Below are 23,670 nucleotides of genomic sequence, written 5' to 3' on the forward strand. Positions count from 1 at the left end.
CAATGATACTGAACCATAAAGTCATATCAGGAAACAAATATTTCCTACATCAGGACAGTATTAAATCAACAAGAAAATTGAAACTCATTCAGTGACTGGAGGATTGTTATTGAGACGTGGCTCTGTACACATTTTGTATGCAAATTTGAAGCTTTTACTTGTCCTTTATTTTTTAAACTTAACAACTTTACAACAATGCTTATTAAGCAGGTTTAATATGATAACATAAAGGGTAAAATAAAGGCTTCAGTTATCGGTTCATGTTGCTGCGAGTGGTTGCAAAAAAGCCACAGTTCCACATTAGCAATGACAATATAAAGAATATACATAAAGGGACCTACAATACTTAAATACATAAATGTTAGTGAAAACGAATGTACATGAAAGTATAATGTGTCACCTGTGAATTTTTTAATGAAACACAAGCACCAGCTGCCTGAGGAGCGCTACAGCAGGCAGCAACAACAACTGAAGACTCGAAGTCCTCCTTGATTTGATGTGTCTTCACTGATCTGTCCTGTATCTCCCCCTTGAGGACTCAGTTTTATTACCTCCACAGGGACATAATAATACATATACTGTACAGGAGAGTGTGAGTGAGCTCTCTCGTTTGCATTTCCAGGATTACATTGAGTTTGTTTTGTTTCTAACTCTATTACTGAGTGTTGTACCTCAAACCTTAAAGCAGCAGTGGGTAGAAATGGAGCAAATATGATTAAAGGTAGGGTCGACGATGTTGGAAAGCATCATTTGAAAGTAGCTTCGCCTCAGGAGCTCCGTCTAAACCAGGGGTCAGCAACCTGCAGCTCCGGAGCCACATGCGTCTCTTCAGCTCCTCTCCAGTGGCTCCCTGTGGATTTATAAAAATGGAAATGAATAACTGTTTTTTGTTTACATTTCAATTTTTATTTATCATTGTTGTAGGTCTATGGTACGACGGTACGACGGAGTATTAGGGCCAAATTGAGGAAAAAAAAAAATCTGAGATTACGAGAATAAAGTCATAATATTATAAAGTAGTAATTTTACGTGTTATTGTCTTTTTTTCTCGTAAAGTTATGACTTTATCCTCTTAATATTACGATTTTTTTTCTTGTAATATTCTGACTTTACTCTGGAAATCTCAGATGTTGTTTCCCTCAATGTGGTCCTAATACTCCGTAGTACATTGTCTCTTTGGCCCTCACTGCATTAGACTTATATACTATATACTTAGACTATAAACTGCGTTACCTTCATCACTATGATCAGATGTTTTGTGGCTCCAGACAGATTATACAGTGATTGGTAGAAGTTTTAACAGGATTACAGCAGCTACAGATGACGGCTCTTTTCCGGTCCTTTTTCAGAGCTCATCAGTAATGGATCGCTGTCGGGGTGTAAAGACCATTTCAACCAATATAACAAATAGTGGAGACTGGAGAACATCGTCAACCTGCCTTTAAGTAGTTAACATTAACTCCCTGTGTAGAAGCTACAACATTAAGAAGCTGTTTACATGTTAACGCCAAAGTAAAAGTAATCAAATAATATAATATATGATAAAATAACACTGACAGGGGCCTCATGACGTCTGTACAGAGGCTGTTGTATACATTTCATAGCTGTTCAGTACAGTGCACTGGACTCGTTGACTACTGTTTGTTATTTCTGGCAGTTTGACAATGTCTGCTGTATTACTTAGCAGTGATGACAATGCAATTAGGTCATTAAAAAAATCAAAGTGAGGGCAAGGAACAGGAAGCGTTCTCACCCGGAAAATGCTGGCGCCGTACTCGCTGGTTTTAAGTCAGTGGGCTGCAGAAACATGGAGAGAAATGAAAACATATTAAAGAGACATTAGTGAGTATAGACGTAGTTTGAAGTAGCACCACTGTGATTGTAATTCTCTCACCTGCCATGCCGAGTCCATCATCAATTAAATCATTACCACCTTCCATCTGGAGGGAGCAGGAAGTGGTCATCAGGCTGACGGGGAAAACCCATCATGATAACAATGTTCTCCCACTTCTAATTCAAAGGAGCGATAAATCCTGTTTTTACTGCCCCACAGAACAAAACAGCACTGTGAAATATGTATAAAACAGGCTTTGAGATCAACAGTTGACTTTCCAGACATTCACAATCCTTCAGAACGTCTGATGTCTGTACCTGCCACAGCTAATAGAAACATAAATAACAGTAAAACAGAATAAAATAATACAGAAAGTTCTATCAGAGTTGTTGCCGGTCCTACTGGTCACCATGGATAGATTACTGAACGGGCCTCCCGGGCGCAGACCCAGGGACCCAAAGTGTCAGGGTTCCCAATGGTCTCCTGTAACAACCAGGCAGGGACTCAAAATGACCACAAAGAAACATAAAACAACTAGAAAGAGACACCACGAAAGACTAAAAATAGACCAAACAACTACAAAGAGATGCAAAACAGCTGCAAAGAGACACAAAGAGACTCACGACAACTATGAAAAGGGGCAAAACAACCTCAAAGAGACACAAAATGACTACAAAGAGAGACAAAATCACCACAAAGACACACAAAACAAATGCAAAGGAACACAAAACAATTACAAAGAGACACAAAATCACCACAAAGACACACAAAACAAATGCAAAGGAACACAAAACAATTACAAAGAGACACAAAATGACCACAAAGAGACACAAAACAATTACAAAGAGATACAAAACAACTACAAAGAGACACAAAATGACCACAAAGAGACACAAAACAATTACAAAGAGATACAAAACAACTGCAAAGAGATACAAAATTACTACAGACACAAAACAATTAGAAAGTGATACAAAACAAATGCAAAGAGACACAAAGCAACTAAAAAGAAACACAAAACAACTACAAAGAGACAAAAAGACTCAAAATGATTGCAAAGACACACAAAACAACTGCAAAGAGACACAAAACAAATGCAACGACACGCAAAATGACTACAGACACAAACAAAATCTATGAAACACAAAATGACTACAAAGAGTCACAAAACAACCACAAATAGGAACAAAACAACTACAAAGAGACTCAGAATGACAACAAAGCGACACAAAACAATTAGAAAGTGATACAAAACAACTACAAAGAGACACAAAACAACTACAAAGAGACAAAAATAACCACCAAGAGACACAAAACAACCACAAAGAGACACAAAACAACTACAAAGAGACACAAAACTATTAGAAAGTGATACAAAACAACTACAAAGAGACACAAAATGACCCCAAAAAGATGTTAAATAACTATAAAGTCTTGTAATCATAACCTATGCTGATCACCAACAGGAGGCTGATAAAATAACAGTATGTTATTATATATAGATATATATAGTTTGAATTACTACAGTTAAAGACATGAAACACATGTTTTGTTGTATTATGATTAATCTCAACAGTCTCTCCTCTAGTAAAGTGTTTTAACTCTGACTGTTATTGCCCCCTAATGGAAACAAACTGTTAATACAGACAGACAGATGGCATCAATAATACTCTGAACATTACCTCACGTCATGAAACAAGCAGTGTGAAATGTTTTGTCACCATCATCATCATCATCATGTTTTGGGAAACAAAATCTTTATTAGAGGGATGTGGATCACAGTAGACGGAGGTGGGATGTGGTGTAATAATAATTAGTTATTATTTGTGCAGAAACATGTTTTTCTTTCATTGTGTACCATGTGAGAGAGTTCATGAGGGAGGGAACCCCGTGACCAGGAGGAGACACGTCAGAGGATGACGCTGATGACACTGCAGGTCCAGCTCTCATCATCCAGCTCCCAGAGATCCTCAACACACTAAGAGCTCTCACTCTGACATCATTTATGACTACAATGTAATCAGACTCACGTGACAACACAATAAATACATAATCGATCATAACATTTTCATGTTATTCAATCACACTTTTTTAAATATCATAGACCTTCACCTTTATAAACTTCAGTTCGATGTTTGTACATCATTGTCTATAATAGTGCTTCAATTGAAATCATGTTTGAGGGTTTCAGCAATTGAAGTGCTACAAAAAAGATTTACACATGATGGATATCATTGAATATATCAATATATTTAAACCTTTAGGGCAATGGAAAATAGGACTAGTTAGGTATTGATATCTGTGCCAGTATGATATTTGTTTTCTGCTCAATGCAGTCGGTCTTAAAAAAATATATAAATAAATAAAATGTGTCTAAAGTTAGAGAAGTTTCCTAAATCACATCAGGAAATATCTATAAAAGAATATGTACAATAACTTAACATGTATATGTATATATGTATTTCTCGTAAAGTTATGACTTTATTCTCGTAATATTACGACTTTTTTTCTCATAAAGTTACGACTTTATTCTCGTAATATTACGACTTTTTTAATCGTAAAGTTATGACTTTATTCTTGTAATATTAAAAACTTTTTTAATCGTAAAGTTATGACTTTATTCTCGTAATATTACGACTTTTTTAATCGTAAAGTTATGACTTTATTCTCAAAATCTCAGATTTTTTTTTTTCCCTCATTGTGGCTGCAAATGTTTTGTGGCTCCAGACAGATTTTTTTTATTTTTTATTTTTAAATGGCTCTTTTGATAGTAAAGGTTGCTGACCTCTGCTTTAGGACTACAAACTGGCCTGGGTTTCAAGGGGACTGCGCATGCGCGAGAATCACCGCCTATTTTTGGAAACCGGAAGAAGAGGAATATCAGTGCGGAGTGAGGACTCTTGTTATCATAGACTATCTGTGATTTACAGCAGGTTGTGTCTCTGTCCTCTGAGGACATTTATCTGGTTAAACAGTAACTCAGGAGGACAGTTCATCTCCACAGTCTCCTTCAGCCTTCAGCAGCAGCATCCTCTCACCTCTCAGTGCTGGAGGAGGACGAGGTGAGTCTCTGTTAGCATCTCTAATGTTAGATAATAATATCCTCTCTCTGCTGTCACAGAGAGGATATAACGATATAATTAAACACATGATGATACTAGGAACAAGAATACTGCTGTTCGTGTGTTTATGTTGTTGTTTTATACGTTTTAAATGTGTTTAGTCGCTGTTCAGCTAGCTAACATGAAGGATAAACCAACGGGAAGGAGCTCGAGACTCAGCCGTTGGTACGTCAGAGAAACAAACCGTTGAAGCGGTTGAGACGGTTGGAAACCGTTGAAACGGTTGGAACGGTTGAAACGGTTGGAACGGTTAAAACGGTTAAAACGGTTGAAACCGTTAAAACGGTTGAATTGGGAGAAACTGGTGATTCTGGTCCACCAAGTCCTACCAGGAACCAACTAACAATGAAGCTGCTTATCTTATGTAAACTAAAAAAAAACTCATCGAAACACGTCTGTGTCACTTTCACAATATAATAATACAGTGTGTCTGCTCCAGCATAATTACAGCAGCCTATTAGCAGTCAATTACATTCATACTATTACTATTCATATCATACTTATACTATTAGCAGTCAATTACATTCATACTATTACTATTCATATCATACTTATACTATTAGCAGTCAATTACATTCATACTATTACTATTCATATCATACTTATACTATTTGCAGTCAATTACATTCATACTATTACTATTCATATCATACTTATACTATTAACAGTCATTAAATATTTTTAAATCTAAAAACAACTACAAAGAAACACAAAGAGACTCACAATGACTATGAAAAGAGGCAAAACAACCACAAAATGACTACAAAGAAATAAACTAAAAAACAAACTAAAAAAACACCACAACACGCCTGTATGTGTCACTTTGACAATATAATAATACAGTCTGTCTGCTCCAGCATAATGTACAGCAGCCTATTAGCAGTCAATTACATTACAGGCTACTTTATTCCACATTACAACATGGGAATATCACATACAACATGTATTACATAAACATGACAGTTAAAAAGTGGATGGCATCCCCAGTCAATTAAAATATTTAATAGCGATTAATCACCATTGTCCATAGTTTATCGCGATCAATCACACATTTTTTTATCCGTTCAAATGTTACAACCAATTTCTGATTCTTACAAACAGTCCTATTAAAGGGACTGTTTGTAACTTCTTGCACGTATAAATCAATTCGGGGTCGGTGTCCCATGCGCGCTCGCGTGTGGCTGCGCTGTTCAGACTCAGACTCCAACACAAACTACACGGAATCTAGTTATCTAGTGAATGTACAGTGGACGTTTGTGCAGAAATAAAAGCTGCAGCTCCTCCAGACCAACAGAGGTTTCCCGTGTCTTGTGAAGTGACGGGGCTCCGCAGAGAGAAACGTTATCGTCTCCGATCAAAACTCCGGTGTCTCCCCTGTTTCCTCCGGTTGCGGTCAGGAGGCTGAGGCAGGAAAAGCCAACACTGGGATCAGCATTGATTCATGGAGAGACCTTCATCTGGTCAGCTAACATTACTGCCAAGCAGCTGAAATATAGAGTGATATTGTGCTTTCAGCTGACGTATGTCGCCTCACTGTTTTGACAGATGCTCGCTCAAATTCAGTTAACGCGTGCACACGGGCGAGCGCAAGCAACAGGACGCTGACTTTCGTTGACTTAACGGCCACAGGTGTCGCTGTTACAACGAATTTCTGATTCTTATAAACAGTCCCTTTAACAGTGACCCCTGTGTTCTTTACTGTTGTGTGTCAGTGTGTCAGTGTGCTACTTGACTATGACTTGCCCCAAACTGCATGTGATTATCAAAAAGTGGGCATATCTGTAAAGGGGAGACTCGTGGGTACCCATAGAACCCATTTACATTCACTGATCTGGAGGTCAGAGGTCAAGGAACCCCTTTGAAAATGGCTATGACAGTTTTTCCTCGCAAAAATTTCACCCTAAGTTTGGAGCACTATTTAGCTGGTACTACCACTGGATTCCTTAGATTTTCTAGTTTCATATGATGCCAGTATCAGTAAAACTGAGGCCGTTACAACCTCCGAAACATCGATTTCGTTAATGCGTTAAAGAAATTAGTGGTGTTAAAACAGTTTTTCGTTAACACGTTATTGCGTAGCCCTACCATAAATTAAATTAAATGAATCCCAGTATTAAGGTACAGTGTGTAGGATTTGGCGGTTGCAGATTGTTTAGGCTCCTTCGCGACAAGCTTGTATGACATCGTTGATATCAATGGATTCCTTGGGTTTTCTAGTTTCATATGATACCAGTATCTTCACTCTAGCTTTAAAACTGAGCCCTCTACAATCTAAAAATCACAAGTTAATGCGTTAAAGAAATTAATGGCGTTAAAATGAATTTTCCGTTAACGCGTTAAGCTTTAGTATGTATGCTAAATGTTCATATTCAATAAAGGCTTTTTCTTTCACAGGAGATAGGGTTACTGTAAATTCACTATGAAGTCATACAGAGATACTTTATATTCCTATAGCAACACAGTGACTATTATTATTATAATTTTTGTGACTTCTTTTTTTCAAGTTATATGCCACCTCCTCTGTTGGTGTCCAATTTTTGTCTGACTTTGAAGGCAGCATCCAAGTCCAAATGACAAACTGTACTCTTACTCAACTAAATCTTGGTGTAAAGATTGTCGCCAAAGACCAAATATTTGCCAAAAATGTGATAAAACATTTACTCAAAGGCCTTGCACATCCAATGGAAGTCTCTCTTATCTGCACAAAAAAATGCACAAACACACAGTCCTTTTTGGTTATCATCACGCCCACTCTTGTTATATCTTGTATATATATATAAGTAGTGAACCAAAAGGCGAACCAGTTAGTGTTGGAATAATAATCTTGTCTTATCTCACCTTCTTAGCAGAAAGAAGAAGTGCATTCAGACAGATTCAAGTTGGAGCGACAGGAATGAAAATATACCGGTCAGAACAATGACGGAGAAGATAAAGTGGGGGAGATAAGCAACAGCGGAGAGACTGTATAACTCTGACTCAATACGATCAGCCCTCCCGGTTCTGTTATGGAGCAAGAAGAAGCTGCAGCTCTGGAAGAGGCCGACTCCCAGCTGATGTACAGGATAGAGCGCCCGGTCTATGATGAAGCCCTCATCCGGTCGCAGCTTCTCAACCGCAGAGAGAACTCAACGACCCTCCGACAGAGGCTGGCAAATCGGCTCCGGTAAGTTTATACGGAGGAATTGACCTCTGGATTTATGCTGAAGTACAGTTGAGTAAATCATTGAATCAGTCTATGTAGGTCCACACAAGTGAGTCTAAAAGGAAATATTCCTACAGTACCAGGGATGTTAATAAATAACCGTTTAACTGTTAACCGATAAACACTATCGGTTAAAACGGTTATAAGAAATGTTAATAATGAATTAAAAAAGCTTAGAAAAACTCATCACTTAAAAGAGAAAAGCTGGTCCACCTTAACAGCCCACCTTAAAGCCTCGTCCACACTGGGAGCGTCAGGAGCGCGTGGCGGCTGCGTTACCTGTTGTTTTTTATTTTGGCGTCCGTGTTAACAGGTTGCCCGCGTGAGATGCACAGGCGTTACAGATACAGGAAGTTTGCTCCCGTCTATAGCTTGAGCGAAGGAGTTGTAGCCTCGTAGCATTTATTCACCGACAAATAAACTGTACACACACTGTCTGCTACACCTACGTTCACAGCTATAACGCCACACCCACACGGTCTGTCGGAAACTCGCTGAAGTTACGCCGCGCTGACAGACCGTATGTGTGTGTGACAATGGTGAGCACGAAGCTACCAGCAGAGCTACAGATGCTAACCAGCACAAACACACACACTGTTTGTCGGAAATCACTATCGTTAATCAGGGCAGACAGAGTCTCTTTACGCCGGACAGACACACAACGGACAACCTGCTTAACTAAACTAAATGTGCGGTGGAGACTTTTACTGGTAAAGTGGCTGCATGTCTGCGACACTACATGCAGCATCGTGGCTGCTAAGTTAGCGCTCCCAGACGGGTGAACTGGAGACTCAGTTGTCTGTTGTGCTCATACACTGCAGCTGGCGTGAGGCACAAATCTTGTCGGTTAACGGTTAATAATTGGTTATCGGTTAAGAACATTTTTCAAAATTAGCATCCCTAGTCTAAAGATATTTAATGAATAATGATATAAACAGGAACAATTTACTTGATAATTGACTTAAACGATTTATCAGTTATCAACAGTTTTCATTTGATTGATAAATTGATTTTATTTAACTGTTATTTCCCCCTACATATTTCGGAGTGCCTGTGATCATTTGTCCTCTGGCTTTTATGGGTGTTTAAATCTTTTGGCTCAGTGTCCTTACGTGAAATGACACAATGCCTGATTGTTTGTTTTCAGAATGCTTTTTAAATTATTCACATTTCCTCCTCCCAGTGTTTAAACTTCTCCACTATTAAGTGACTTCTCCATTAAAGTCACAACAGCAATCTAACTAGTTCAGACCAGGTAACATTTAGTGTTTGAATATTATATTACAAAACATTTACATAGAAATGTGGACACACAACATGTTTCCTATTTGTTGCAGTTGAGATGTGTTAACGCAAGTCAAAGAATTAGAATACAGAAAAATCTCTATAAATGCTTTACTGTTTTTAGCATTTAGCTGACACTCTCTACCAATGAATGAGCAGTATATTACTGGTTTACAGCATTTAAATTGGTAAAATGCAGTAAAAACAACATGAATATAGCCTGTCATTGTGCTGTGCTGACATGACTGATCCATTTTATAGTTCTCTTTCTTAAGTTGAATTTCCTGGTAATCATAAACCCTCCCATTTTACTCATGGTGATGACTGGTTTTGGCAGGATGTGAGAATTAAGAAATATGTCTTGTCATTGTTTACCTACAAAGAGTTATGTGTATACGGGTGATAAGAAGTCAGGTGGATGGAGCAAAATGATTTACCCATAAAGTAAGCCCATCTTTGTGGATAAACACTGACAAAGATGGGCTTTCTTTTTGGGTATACGGGTGATTAGGAGTCAGGTGAGTGGAACAAAATGATTCACTCGTAGTAAAGAAGAAGTATGGCCTTTTTTGGAGGCCAGAAACTATAGCGGAAAAACCCAACATGGATTCCGGGAAGACTTTCTGTAGTGAAGAAGATGCCTTTTCTGTAATGGGACATTTTTTAAATTACCAACTGATAAGTTCATCCACTTGTCTCCTTTTTATAGGTGTTCATCACAGAAGGCTAAGGCGGCAGCTTTCACCTTCCTGCCCATTCTAACATGGCTACCATCCTACCCAGTCAAGCAGTACCTGTTTTCGGATGTGGTCTCGGGACTCAGCACAGGAGTTGTGCAGCTACCTCAAGGTCAGTGTCATGCAGTCCCACTGCACTTAAAAAGCTAGGGGTTGGGGAATCTTCAGAAACTAGCAAGAGTGAGCTAGATTTTAAAAATGATCTGACTGAAAAACCCAGCCCAGTGTTGCTAACTCTTTTCCAATGAAAGTAGGTAGCAGCACTAGCTCCAAAAGTCCCTATATCTAGAGAGAAAGTCGCCAAGTCGGCAACACTGACAGTCCGTCCCATCAGGCCTACCTCTAAACTATCATTTCCCTTTTTTTTGTCGGAGCAGGGCTCTAGTCATGTCCAACTTAATCGAGTCCAAGTCAAGTCCCAGACCAGGTTCAGTCGAGTCCGAGTCAAGACCAAGTCCAAAGGCAGGCAAGACCAAGTCAAGACCGAGTCCGGAGCAAATCTAGTCCTGTTCAAGACCATAATAGGCAATAGTGACTTTCCAATGCTAATATAGTGATTGATGAGTTAGGACGTTCTGTACAACTGATCTCAATTCAGCAGCCAGGAGCAACTTGACTAGTTCTCAGTAGCCGAGCCCGAGACCAAGACAAGTCCGAGTCCAACAAGGCACGAATCCAAGAGAAGTGCAAAAACTCCAAAACCTCGAGTACTACAGCCCTGTGTCGGAGCATTTGATTTATTGATTCCTGTCGGGATGTTATGAGAATTTTTTACAAATACAACAAATATGTTTTGAAGAAGATTGCCAACCCTAGCTTTCAGACATGCACTTAATTCAAAATATATTATGAGGATATATCATTTGGAAGAATGTTGTTGCTCCAGTAGAGTTCAACAGAGTTCAGGAAGCTATGACGTGGAGCAGTAAAGCTGTTCTCGTGGATTGTGGTGGAAAAACATCTCACTTAGCCACTTCATTTATCACCCATCTGTATGTTTGATAGCCCAAAACAAACCTTAGCTTTACAGATGAAGCCAGAAATGGTATGTAGCTGCTTTTTATACAGTAGCCATAAGTTTGGCCAGGCTAGTCATCTGGAATGACATACAGTAAGGGTTAATGTGTGAAGGGCCAGTTGCCAACTCCTGATGGACTGCTTTCAGCTTCACGCGGTCTTTGTTTTGGTATCTCTGGGGTTGTGATGCAATCACTTTAGCTTCTGGGGCTGTTCAGTTTATTTACATCTCTCCCCCCTCTCTGCTCCACAGGTCTGGCCTACGCTATGCTGGCTGCTGTGCCTCCAGTCTACGGTCTGTACTCCTCATTCTACCCCGTCCTGCTCTACACCTTCTTTGGCACGTCCAGACACATATCCATAGGTGAGAAATTAATTTAAAGCCTCTTGTAGAGGCCTTGCTTTTGGGGTCATAAAGCTTCTTCTAGCTGTGGTCAATGATGCCTTAAAGTGGCAGTAGGCATTATATTTTTGGCATCATTGGGCAAAAATCCCATAATAACCTTTCAGCATATTGTAATTCTAGTGTTTTGAGAGACTTCTGCACCTTCTCATAGTTCGTTTTTCAGGCTTTAAAAAATCTAGCCTGTGACGGGAGACTTTGGCCAATCACAGATCATTTCAGAGAGAGGGAGTTCCTATTGGCTGTGCTCCGGCTTTTGGGCGGTGCTTGGTATTTCCTCAGGAGATCTCAACATGGCGGCCGGGTCACAACCTTTCTCATTTTACAGTTGAATCGGAGTTTGCGAGTGATTGACAGCTGCTCAGAGACAGCAAGGCTCCAGCTCGGCTCTGATTGGTTGTTTTCTTCCAGTCTGTGAAATCTTGTAGATGCCATTAGGAGCACCGAAGGACATAGAAGCACATGATTTGTTTCAGATTACCTGTCTCGTGCACTACTGTCAGGATAAAGTGACTGTTTTATAAAAATAACTAGCTCCATTTCTACCCGCTGCAGCTTTAATCGCGATTAAATATTTGAATCGATTGACAGCCCCAGTTGGGATGTATCATGTTCTAAATTAATGGTGGATAGACTGTGGTCAGTGGCCTTTTCACACAGCCAGGTTGCTCTCCGCAGTCAGCGCCAAGAACACTATGATAAGCTAAAACTTTCCCACACACACAGCACTACATACAGCACTGCTCTAAGTATCAACTCAATTAACTGTCTGAAGAGTCACAAGTTACAGACTGATTCAGATTATAAGATGAAGGTCTTTCAGATGGCTTGTGGAGGAAATGTTTTCACTCAGACGTGATAACCGTGTCCTCAGCTGACGTGAGCAGCAGGATTGTGAAATTTGACTGGCGCCACCCCCCTTTGACATATCAACCATCCGGCTACTCTCCTTCCTAGAAAGGTCTCCAAGTCATCTCAAATGTCAGCTCTAAGTTATGAGTCCACCTGACAAACGGGCACTATAAACTAAACCTACTCAACCTTTTCAAACAAAAGAGTTGATCTGACGTGAGCAACAGGAAGGAGTGGGCTTCACGGTAAAATGTTCCCAGCCCAACATTTTAGCCTGATAGCAAGTTGCTATGGAAATGATGATCCTTTAACTTCTGGCAGAGAGTGAGAGGGAATAACTGGGCTGCTATTCAAGTGCTGGGCAACATGGCCTTTTCACTCACAAGTGCATGACCCCACAGTTACACTGGACACTGGACACTGGACATCATGGTACTGTACAGCACCAAGCCTGGGCATAAGTAGGGCTAAGGTGAAACACGTCCATAATCCAGACATAACGATGTTTGACAGAGGATTGTCGTATTTGTTTTGGTGTTGCTCCGACGCATATTCCTACAGTGAAGGCCAACACTGATAAGAGACTGCGTGCCTGAGCGACTGACTAGGTCATGACCCAGTTATTTGGCAAAATGTGCCGATGCAAAGCCAAGCTTGATCGACATTTACGTTAGGGCAGCCTAAGATTCGTTTTTTTTAGTGTGTCAGTGTGCTGACTTGACTATGACTTGCCCCAAACTGCATGTGATTATCATAAAGTGGGCATGTCTGTAAAGGGGAGACTCGTGGGTACCCATAGAACCCATTTACATTCACATATCTGGAGGTCAGAGGTCAAGGGACCCTTTAAAAGTGTCCATGCCAGTTTTTCCTCCTCCTGCTACAACCTAAAAAAACGCAAATTGCATTAGTGCGTCAAAGAAATTAGTGGCGTTAAAACGAATTTGCGTTAACACGTTATTATCGCGTTAACTTTGACAGCCCTACTTTTATTATAGGGTTACAACTTGGGTGAGAATATAGGAGGTAACAGGTATATTTACGCATATTATACATCAGGCACAGTTTTTAAGTAAATCTGTTACTGAAACAGAGATGTGACTGTGCTTGCTACAATTTCTATGAATATGGATGTTTGATTAAAAGGTCTCGTGTTATTACTGTGCTTACATTTTTGTTCCCTTCTGCTGCTTACTGTATGTTAAGCGCTGGTGGTGGAAAAAACCTGTTGCGTGCCAACGTCAGGCTTCATCATTCTGTTGTACCATCAACCTTTGGCAAAATATCTTGAGGACATTTGTTAATGTGGTGTTCTATAGTCACATCCCCATGTTGTTAACTTTGTTAATATTTATCCTGGTCTAAATTAATGGTGGTCTTTAGTGGCCTTTTCACACAGCCAGGTTGCTTTCCACAGTCAGTGCCAAGAACAACCGTCTCTGTCCCCCAAACACACACACACACACACACACAGGGGGGCAGCTCAATTAACTATCCAAAGATTCATAAATTACACACTTATCCACATTAGGAGGTGTTTAATGTGCTTAAAACAATTTTAAACGATTGACAGCCCTAGTTAGAATAAAACAATACATTGAGAGGAGGGTCTTAGCGAAGGGTTAGTTGGCGTGAGCAGCAGGATTGTGAAATTTCAGTGACCTCGCTCCCCTCATCTCACCCACCTGACTAGTTTCGTTCCAAGAAAGGGCTCCAAGACATCTCAAATGTCAGCTCTAACCTTTAAAGTCCATCTGATGAATAGGTAACAGATAAACCAAGCCTCAACCTTTTAAACAAAAGAGCTGATCTGAAGTGAACAACAGGAAGCAGTTGGCTTCAGATAGTTGCTGTGGAAATGATGATCTCTTATCTTCTGGCAGAGAGCGAGAGGGAATAACTGGGCTGCTGTTCAAGTGCCGGGCAACATGGCCTTTTCAAAGGGATACTGCATGATGTCCACAGTAACACTGGACATGATACTGTACAGAACCATGCCTAGAAGTACTTCCACCGTAATACAGTTTTTGATAGATGACTGTTCTGTTTGTGTGTGTGATCTGCAGGCACCTTTGCAGTGATAAGTCTGATGATCGGGGGTGTTGTAGTGAGGGAGGCCCCAGACGCCATGTTTTACGTGCAGCCTGCCAACGGATCCAACATGTCTGTCTACCTGGACGTGGAGGCTCGTGATGCCAGGAGGGTGCAGGTGGCCGTGGTGCTCACGACTCTGGTGGGAATCATCCAGGTCAGCCTCGAAAACAACCACCACACTCAGTCTGTTATTTGATTAAAAAATCACAGTAAAGTGATACAGCTTGCTGAAATCTTCTCACGCTCAAAAATCACTGTTTGCTCCGAAGCAGCAGGAAGTCTGAATCACTGAATGCTGATGTGTCAACACCTTGATTTCATGTTTTTACTTGAAACAAACACCATGTAGCTAGTTCTTATCCCCTTACCTCTTTCTTTCTTAATTTCTGTTTTCCTTTCTTTCAGTTTGTCTTCGGTCTTCTCAGGTTTGGCTTTGTGGCGATCTACCTCACAGAGCCCCTGGTGCGAGGCTTCACTACGGCAGCGTCCATGCACGTCGTTGTCTCTCAGCTAAAGTACCTGCTGGGGGTGAAAACACAGCGCTTCAGTGGGCCCCTCTCGGCTATTTATGTGAGTTTTTATAGTTTCTGACTGGTTTGTAGGTGGAAAAAGTGCAAGAGGTGCCTCCTTGAATTGGGAGTTAGGAGAATTTTACTTTTACTACCTTTTTTTCCTAGGTCTGGTTTTGTTGTGTGTTTGGTAACTGCTTGGGCTGTCAATTGATTCAAATATTATATCGCGATTAATCGCATGATTGTCCATAGTTAATTACGATTATTTGCAAATTAATTTATTCAAAATGGACCTTAAAGGGAGATTTGTCAAACTAAGAAAAACAGTCCTTTTCTTAGTTTGTGACTAACTATTAATAATCTGATTCTCTTTGTCTTAACAAGATGCAACAAAACCCTGGTTCAGGTCTTTACATCCGCTTCATCAGTTTCATATGATACCAGTATCTTCACTCTAGCTTTAAAACTGAGCCCGCTACAACCTAAAAATCACAAGTGGCGTTAATGTGTTCAAGAAATTAGTGGCGTTAAAACAAATTTGCATTAACGCGTTATCATCTCATTGACTTTGACAGCCATAGTTATTGCAGAAAAACGAATGCATCATAAATGGTCACCGGTCTCTCTTTGCTCCAGAGCCTCAAAGCGGTACTCATTCACATCACGAGCACCAACCTCTCCACTCTCATCCTGGGACTTATGTGCATCGTCTTCCTGTACACGGTCAAAGAGATCAACGTGCGCTTCAAGAAGAAACTGCCCATTCCCATTCCTGGAGAGATCATCGTGGTCATTGTGTCTACCGGCGTCTCGTATGGCATGTCCTTATCAGAAAACTACGAAGTGGACGTGGTTGGGAAGATACCAACTGGGTAGGTTGTTAGTCTCATTTTGTCGTTGTGGATTTTACAACTGGGAGATCTGAATCTACTAAAGAACTTGTGTGTCATATCTTAATTGTATTATGTAGTTTTATGCTCTTGTTCACCACATCGAGCCGTAAAAGGTGCCATCATAACATCGCAGTCAAAAATTATTTTCACACTGATAAGACGAGTGTTATCTTAAGTTATCTTGTGTTCTCAGGCTGCTGCCTCCCGCCGCCCCAGAGTTCTCTCTGTTACCCAATTTGGTCACCGACTCCTTCGCTGTAGCAATCGTAGGATTCTCAATGGGCATCTCACTCGCCAAGATCTTTGCCCTGAAGCACGGCTACAGCGTCGACGGCAACCAGGTGAGTCCGGACATCTGAGGAGCTGCTCACGAGCTACAGATCCTGGCACATTGAACTCTATCTTGGGCCAAGAATGCTAACCTCACAGTCTGTTTGCTTACATGCGCTCCAGTAACCTGGTTACAGTTCACCTCCTCTAATACGCTGATTCCTCAAACGTCATGTAATAGAGAGACCTGGTTTGACACATTTGTGCCAAAAAAAATGGACTCAGCGTCTTCTGTCAAGTCAAAATAAGATAGTAGGATAGGATTTACAGCAAGGTTACTAGAGTGCATCTAAATGTGTTTACCAATTAGTTGCAGAAACTGGTTTCTCAGGATAACCAGGATTCTTGACTGCAAATTAATGTACGTTATAAAAACAACACGTTGCCTATCGACAAGGAAACTGAAACATAATGAACACAAGTCATATGGGTTCAAAAACAGGGCGAGGTTTTATGTAAGAGTAAATATCCCAACAATGAATCAGCTGCATGTTACAATATCTGATTAGGTCACACATCGTCACATAGGACTGTCTGTAACTACAGCTAAGCATAATTGACCCTCTCTGGAGTTCTTTGTGGTTTGTTCTGAGTTTTTGGGGTCATTTCCTAGAGTTGTTTTCAGTGCCTAACAAGCTGCAGAGCATTGAATATATTTGAATATTCTGAGACGACACCTTTGTGTTGTGCTGCTTTCAGGAGCTGATTGCCCTTGGCCTGTGTAACTTCATCAGCTCTTTCTTCCAAACCTTCGCCATCACCTGCTCCATGTCCAGGAGCCTGGTGCAGGAAAGCACTGGTGGTAAAACACAGGTAACACACACACACACAGGAGGGATAATTATGCTGTCTCACTAACCTAAATTGGTGTCGTAAAACTATAATTAGAACAATGTAAGACAATGTTGACACAGTCATTGTGTGTGTTCAGATTGCAGGGCTGCTGGCGTCTCTCATGGTGCTGTTGGTGGTGGTGGCCATTGGTTTCGTCTTCCAGCCGCTCCCTCAGGTGGGTGTAAGCTGTTGATGATGACGCAGGGCTTCCAGCTTCCTGTCTGGCAGCTCGGCGTCACAGGTCACAGTCTGTTGAACAAACAGTGGCTTAGCCTGTTTCACCTAATGAGAGCAAAAGAGTCTTTTCTAACGTCTTCCTGTGTGTTTCTGTTAACCAGACTGCACTGGCTGCCATCATCATGGTGAACCTGGTGGGGATGTTCAAACAGTTCAGGGACATTCCTGCTCTGTGGAGGACGAGCAAGATCGAACTGGTCAGTCTGTCAAATCCAGCTCTACGTAATAAAAATGTTACCGTGCAGCAGAGGTCCTCACAGAAAACATGGCCATGCAAAATGAGCTGATAAATGTCTGTTACCACGAGCAACACATTCTGTGTCTTAAGTCAGAACATCAGCCCGTCCCAGTGAATTTTACGAGGTGCTTTTATACACATTGATGTGCCCTTTTATGTGCATCGCTGCCATAGCAAAATAAGTAAGGGATACTGGTCCAAGAGAGAAATGTCAGTGCTGAATGAACTGGGCAATTGAAGTTTTGAATGTATGTAATTGAGCACTAATAGGAGATGAGGAAAGAGGATATAGCTTCTGATGTAACACTTCCTGTCGATATATTCCTCTTTCTTCCCTTTTCTCTCTCTCAGGCCATCTGGCTGGTGGCCTTCGTAGCGTCTGTGCTGTTGGGACTGGATTATGGCCTCCTGGTGGCCCTCGCATTCGCCATACTAACAGTCATCTACAGAACACAGAGGTACTGATAATAGGCAGCTGATTGTCTTTAGTCTAAACATCATTATTTACTATATTCCCTAAATAAACTTAATGCCACATATCGCAGCATGTAAATACATTAGTGTGAACTGGTTCAAGGTGGATCTCCAAGCGTGGTAACAGAAGAATATAATGTATAAGTTAAACAATTGAAGTGTTTTCTTTCCCCTTGTCTTCCAGCCCTAAAAGTGCCGTCCTGGGCCATGTTCCCGGCACAGGGCTGTACTGTGATGTGGATGAGTACGAAGAGGTGAGTCTGTCACAAGAGAGAACACTAAAGTCTGAACCCAGGCTAGAACCTGGACCACATAGAGTCTGTTGGTCTGAACTCTGTGATTTATCTTTTGTTACCAGACGGCTGAATATGAGGGGATTAAGATTTTCCACTACAACTCTTCAATCTACTTTGCCAACAGTGACCTTTATGTGAACGCCCTCAAGGAGAAGGTAATCCTAGTCATACCACTGTGTGTGAGTGAGTGAGTGAGAGAGTGAGTGTATTTTTTAGGGCTGTCAAAGTTAACGTGATGATAACACGTTAACGCAACTTAGTTTTAACGCCACTAATTTCTTTAACGCATTAATGCAACTTGTGATTTTTAGATTGTAGCGGCTCAGTTTTAAAGCTAGAGTGAAGATACTTCATCGCAAATTTATCACACATTTTTTAACTGTTCAAAATGTACCTTAAAGGGAGATTTATCAAGTATTTAATAATCTTATCAACATGGTAGTGAACAAATATTCTGCTTCATGCAAATGTATGAATTAGGGCTGTCAAAGTTAACACGATAATAACGCGTTACTGCAAATTTATTTTAACGCATTAGTGCAACTTGCAATTTTTAGGTTGTAGTTGGCTCAGTTTTAAAGCTAGAGTGAAGATGCTGGTATCATATGAAACAATGAAAACATGAAATCCTAAGGAATCCATCGGTACCAACCATGTCATACTAGCTTGTCGCGATGGAGGCTAAATAACGCTCCAAACTTAGGCTAAATTTTAGCGAGGAAAAACTGGCATGGCCATTTTCGAAGGGGTCCCTTGACCTCTGACCTCAAGATATGTGAATGAAAATGGGTTCAATGGGTACCCACGAGTCTCCCTCATGCTGTTGAAGCTGATTTTATATATGAGATTTATGTAAAGTTTAATTTTCACAGCCGGCTTATGATTATCACATAAAAGTCTCTGGCGTGTTCATTTAGCAGAACCTCAGCAGCATCACTCATAGTCGGACCACATTCACTGGCAATGTGTAACAGAGTGGAAACAATGGAAACATTGTGGAGCACAATGTGAAACAAAATGCAGGAACAATTAATTTACTGCCACAGTGCATGCTGGGAGGCTTCCCTACATACCTAACTCATATAAATTCACATTTTTGCCACTCAAGCTGATAAGGGTTTCAACTCATTTCACCTTTATTTCAAAGTAAGAGAACACTGTTATTCGCGATAACTTTATCCAGAATTAACAAATTAATCCTGAAACTGCTCTAAAAGAACCTAATTATGTGGTGGAGAATGAACAGGATTATTTTAGCTTGATAACGGCACGTTAGCCCGGATTAGTAGAGCCACGTTTGAAGAATGGGGCCCAGGTTTTTGAGATTTTTAGTCCATGTGTAAAAACAAGTATGACAGCATTTACGTCTCCAGAAACATGTTGAACAAGATTAAATTAATTTGTCCTATTTAAAGGAGTAGTTTGACATTTAAGGAAATGCTGACAAATTTCAGTGGAATTTGAAATATAACTTGCTTTCTGCCAAGAAAATCTCTGTATGGCATTTATGAAGCTTTTTTTTTTTTTACCTTTGGAGAGCCAGGCTAGCTGTTTGCTTAGACTTGCTCTGCTTCAAGTCCTTATGCTAAACTAAGATAATCTAACTCTCAGGAAAATGAAGAAGCGTATTTCCCAAAATGTGGATGTTGTCCTCTATGTCCAAGTTATCATTACATTTACTTTGCAGCAAACCACGACAAGGAAATAAAGTTTTAAAGCATATTTTAAAGTGTATTTTTCTATTCTAGTCATCAAACTGTTTCACTGACGTGTTTACTACTATTGATGATGTCTTCACAGACAGGAGTAAACCCTGCGGTCTTGCAGGCTGCCCGCAAAGCCCAAAAGAAACAGAAGGAGAAGGCGAACAGCAACCACAACTCTCCACTGGAGATGTCTGCCAAGGTGAATTCCCCTTTCCCTTTCTCCTCTCACTGTTTGCTTGTTGCGTATGTACACAGTCAGTCTGCTGAGTCGGCATCCTGCATATTTGCATTCACGTGTCTGTCATGTAGGGGCTTGTGAAATCCTGGAGGGGTTGAAAAACTTGTTTCCTGTGCTGCTGCTGTATGCGTCAGACCTTTGTGGTTCTGTACAGAGAACTCTGTAAAGAGACGGCAGAAAACTGTCCATTTAGTTGATCAAACCCATGAATACCATAGTTTAGTAGTAGTAGTAGTAGTAGTAGTAGTAGTAGTAGTGGATTGATAATAAAAAATACAAAGTTTACACATACTTCAAACCTCTATGTGTAGACTGGGGCCATTTTTGACTCTGGCTCCCCTCAGTGGTAATATAAAAAAATACACAAACCAGACAACATACCAAGTGGCTTGACATGAAATCACTTTATCTGATTGGTTCCAGGATAAGGAGCAGGGAGTGACCCATGAGGTTTTGTCCTATAACCACGTGGCGGAGGAGCAGAGGAACGGCCAGCTGGGGGACAGATACAGCGAGACACACTCAGAGGAGGTCGTCTTCCTAGAACCTCTCGGCACCGTCCACTCCATCATCCTGGACTGGACGCCCGCCAGCTTCATCGACTCTGTGGGAGCCAAAGCCATCAAACAGGTTCTTCCTTTTATTTTCAATATCAGGTTCACTGCAACAACAGGGGGGCGTAAGGATGACTCGTACACGTCAAGGGGAGGAACATGTAGATGTTGATGCTCTGAAGTTTCATTCCTGTGCTGCTGCAGCGTCAGTTCAGGAGTGCTTGTATGAAATGTGTGTTGCAGAAGGATTTTATCTCAGTGAGTAAGTCAGTGTTTGTCTCCGCAGGTTATTAAAGAATATGCAGCTGTGGACGTCCAAGTGGTCATCGCCGGCTGCAGCAGTAAGTAATCATCAAGCCTCTTCTCTGTCTTAGTTTAAAGGTATAATAGGTAACTTCTCTGTCTTAAAATGACTAGAGCAATGTTGTATATTTTGATGAGTTGTGTACTTATATTATCCCAAATTTTTTCTATAGGGCTGTCAAAATTAACGCAATAATAACACATTAACGCAACTTGCGTTTATGCGTTATTATTGCGTTCATTTTTAGGTTGTAGCGGCTCAGTTTTAAAGCTTGAGTGAAGATACTGGTATCGTATGAAACTAGTAAACCTAAAGAATCCATCGGTACCAACCAGGAGTTAAATAACGCTCCAAACTTACACAAAATTTTGGTGAGGAAAAACTTGTATGGCCATTTTGAAAGGGGTCCCTTGACCTCTGACCTCCAGATCAGTGAATGTAAATGGGTTCTATAGGTACCCACGAGTCTCCCCTTTACAGACATGCCCATTTTATGATAATCACATGCAGTTTGGGGCAAGTCATAGTCAAGTCAGCACACTGACACACTGACAGCTGTTGTTGCCTGTTGGGCTGCAGTTTTCCATGTTATGATTGGAGCATATATATTGTTTTATGCTAAATGCAGTACCTGTGAGGGTTTCTGGACAATATCTGTCATTGTTTTGTGTTGTTAATTGATTTACAATAATACATTTATTCATACATTTGCATAAAGCAGCATATTTGCCCACTCCCATGTTGATAAGAGTATTAAATACTTGGCAAATCTCCCTTTAAGGTACATTTTGAACAGAAAATAAAATAAAAAAATGTGCGATTCATTTGTGATTAACTATGGACAACCATGCGATTAACCGCGATTAAATATTTTAATCGATTGACAGCCCTAGTTAATATATTCATTTGATATTTACTTGTGTGATGCGATACAATTCAAGGCCCTATATGTTCTCCACAGCAGTATTATACTGTTTGATATACTCTCTATTAAAAGTAACTAACTGTCAGTTGTGGAGTAATCTGGTCAAGATGAATCTTTTCCATAGTTTTTGCTGGTGATCAGGTTCCTTTATGGTGCTCATAGTACAGTAAAGACATAAAGACTAAATAGCTTCACCTAAATACTGTAGTATGCTTCTGGTCTGACTGATTCTGTCTGTCTGTGCTTTGATCTACTAGGAAACCTTCTGTTTGAGCTGGACTCCTTACAGTTTTTCACTGGGGTCATGACCCCAGAGATGGTGTTCCCCACCATCCATGACGCTGTACTGCGCTGTCAGTGCTCAAAGCCCCGCCCACCAGCTGCTCCTCCAACCAATGGGACAACCTGACAGGAGAGGACACCTGTAACCTCGGGACAAATCTCAGCAGACACGGGAGGTCCTGCACCCAAACTGTACTGTAGGTCAGCATCACAGTCGGGATGAACTGCTGAACAGTCATTCATATTAAATAGAGGAGTGTTTGTAGCAGACTTTGCCCGCTCATGACAAGGCTGACAACCTTGTTAACTTCACGGTGCCCAGAGCGGTGAGATACAAGGCTGTTTTTTTATCCTATCAGAAATTCAGGATTGAGTTTCCAGCTGACATTCCCACAGCCTTCTCTCTCTCTCTCTCTCTCTCTCTCTCTCTCTCTCATTGCACTTTTTAAGTCTTTTTGTAGTTGTGTTTAAGTTCTCTCTGCTCTGCTGGGGGAAGTAGGTTTTAAAGCTGCTGCTGTCCAAATGATCTTGTTAGAATGATTTTGTAGTTTGTGGTGGAAATGTATGTGAAACCTACCAGAAGTTGCCTCTCTTCATCATGCTGGTATCAAATGTTTATGGTTACTGAGAAGTTGTGTCCTGAGGCCTGTACTACGAAACGAATCAACATACCCAGGGTATCTTCTCCTTATCTGGCTTCACTAACCCTGACAAACGAGATCCCGCTAAACCGTCCTACGATGGTGGTTATCAACTCGGTAAGTCAACCCAGAGTTTCTCTACCTGGTTATGAGCACGTTCACATGAACGAGGCGGTGTCTGCATTATATGACCAATCACAGACATGGACAAGTCTACTGACTTCCGGACAGACAGGCAGAGTGGCACATTTAATAAAAGAAGAGCAAACTATATTAGACAAATACGAAGAAGTTAATCTCTTAATCCAGACTAAAATTAACACAGTTGAAGCTGCTAAATGCAGGAAGAACAGCTGGCAAAAGAAAAAACATCCCGATGTGTGAATGCGTAAATTAACAGATTTATTAATTTAACGGGAATACTCAAAAGTCAGATATAGTTGTCTAGATTTAAATAGCTTTTAGGAGTGTAATGGATGAATGGTTTACATTTCTTTATACCCTGGCACGCAATTGGCGTGTATGACTATTTCAATCTTCTTTCAGCTGCCCTCTCAGGCGGTGTGAAACAGACTCAAGAGTAAGTGCTTTTATACGAGTTGATCGCTTATCTGGAACATAACCTGCTCCAGAGCAGATTTGGTGTTCAGCATCAGTTACC

General features: G+C 40.7%; 1 protein-coding gene across 1 annotated transcript; it reads left to right on the forward strand.

Moving 5' to 3' along the window:
• Window positions 1–4,698: 4,698 nt before the first annotated feature.
• slc26a5 (solute carrier family 26 member 5) lies at window positions 4,699–22,716 on the forward strand. The gene is made up of 18 exons (XM_037760165.1): window positions 4,699–4,896; window positions 7,803–8,119; window positions 10,152–10,291; window positions 11,450–11,560; window positions 14,518–14,699; window positions 14,951–15,115; window positions 15,694–15,929; window positions 16,144–16,291; window positions 16,980–17,093; window positions 17,212–17,289; window positions 17,453–17,548; window positions 17,941–18,047; window positions 18,248–18,317; window positions 18,422–18,514; window positions 20,160–20,264; window positions 20,727–20,933; window positions 21,144–21,198; window positions 22,344–22,716. The coding sequence occupies exons 2-18, from the start codon at window positions 7,962–7,964 to the stop codon at window positions 22,493–22,495; spliced, it is 2,217 nt and encodes a 738-aa protein (XP_037616093.1). The 5' UTR covers window positions 4,699–4,896; window positions 7,803–7,961; the 3' UTR covers window positions 22,496–22,716.
• The last annotated feature ends 954 nt before the right edge of the window (window positions 22,717–23,670 follow it).

Source organism: Sebastes umbrosus, chromosome 23 (genome assembly GCF_015220745.1).
Source record: "Sebastes umbrosus isolate fSebUmb1 chromosome 23, fSebUmb1.pri, whole genome shotgun sequence".
NCBI lineage: Eukaryota > Metazoa > Chordata > Actinopteri > Perciformes > Sebastidae > Sebastes > Sebastes umbrosus.